Genomic DNA, 847 nt, shown 5'->3' with positions numbered 1-847 from the left:
TTCTGCATAATGAGTACTTTATTTTGTATGCTTATTTTGTTGCTAATACTCCTATACTTTTACTTTCAAAGGATTATCTTGACATTGTGGTTTGCAACTTTTTCTAAAGTAAAGGATCTGAATAGGTCTTCCACCATTAGGACAAGGTCTAATCACTTCATATGCAGTTTATCGTCATAATTTATGACCGTATCTTATTATGGCCATCAGAGATAGAGAAAATGCTAAAGCTCCCTCAGAAGTATACAGGACTGAAATTGTCACAGAATATATTTATACTTGAATATATAAAAACCACATGAAGTATCTTTTGTTACTTTCCACCTCTAATAAAATGTCGGGGCAAGTACAGTACCTCACACGTGACAGTGACCTAAATCAAGAATGATCGACAAGCTGAGACATTTATTTTTAGTTACAGTTGGAATAGATGTCTCTCATACAAACATTCAAGTTGCATTGTTGCACTTTCCTTTTTAGTTTTTACACTTACAGCTGCTGGTTCAGGGCCTGTACAGTGTGTTAATAATAAGAGCGTGAGGAGGTCACTGATGATCACTGTGCAAACCATCAGAATGTATTTGCTTTTTGGGTATGCAAAAGGAAGCCCCGGTATGCTGTAAGGCCACAAGTTGTCATTTCAGAAGTAAAACCTGTTTTAGTTGTACTGATAAAGTGGTTTGTTGTTGTTGTGTTCAGGAGCCTCCAGAGCTCCTCTTATTTGTGTCACAATGGGGATCAAAGCTGCTCTTCCCAAATATGAGATCTATTTCTACAACACAGTGCTGTGTCTGGCCATGTTCTGGGCTTCCAGCTGGATCTTTGAGGTGTCCAGTTGTGAGTATGA

General features: G+C 37.9%; 1 protein-coding gene across 2 annotated transcripts in view; it reads left to right on the top strand.

Annotated features, from left to right (window-relative positions):
* hhatlb (hedgehog acyltransferase like, b) overlaps positions 1–847 on the top strand; it is an 8,029-nt gene that overhangs the window by 1,478 nt on the left and 5,704 nt on the right. The window contains exon 2 of one of the 2 annotated variants that reach the window (XM_035679906.1): positions 700–837. In XM_035679906.1, coding sequence (XP_035535799.1) covers positions 732–837 — 106 coding nt within the window. In that variant the 5' untranslated portion in view covers positions 700–731. Of the gene's footprint in view, positions 1–699; positions 838–847 lie in introns of those variants that run through there. The other variant, XM_035679984.1, reaches the window with a different exon arrangement.

This window comes from Morone saxatilis, unplaced genomic scaffold (genome assembly GCF_004916995.1).
Source record: "Morone saxatilis isolate NCDOM2014 unplaced genomic scaffold, NCSU_SB_2.0 Contig0, whole genome shotgun sequence".
Lineage (NCBI taxonomy): Eukaryota > Metazoa > Chordata > Actinopteri > Moronidae > Morone > Morone saxatilis.
The sequence above is the reverse complement of the archived record's forward strand: the minus strand, read 5'-3'. Positions and strand labels throughout refer to the sequence as shown.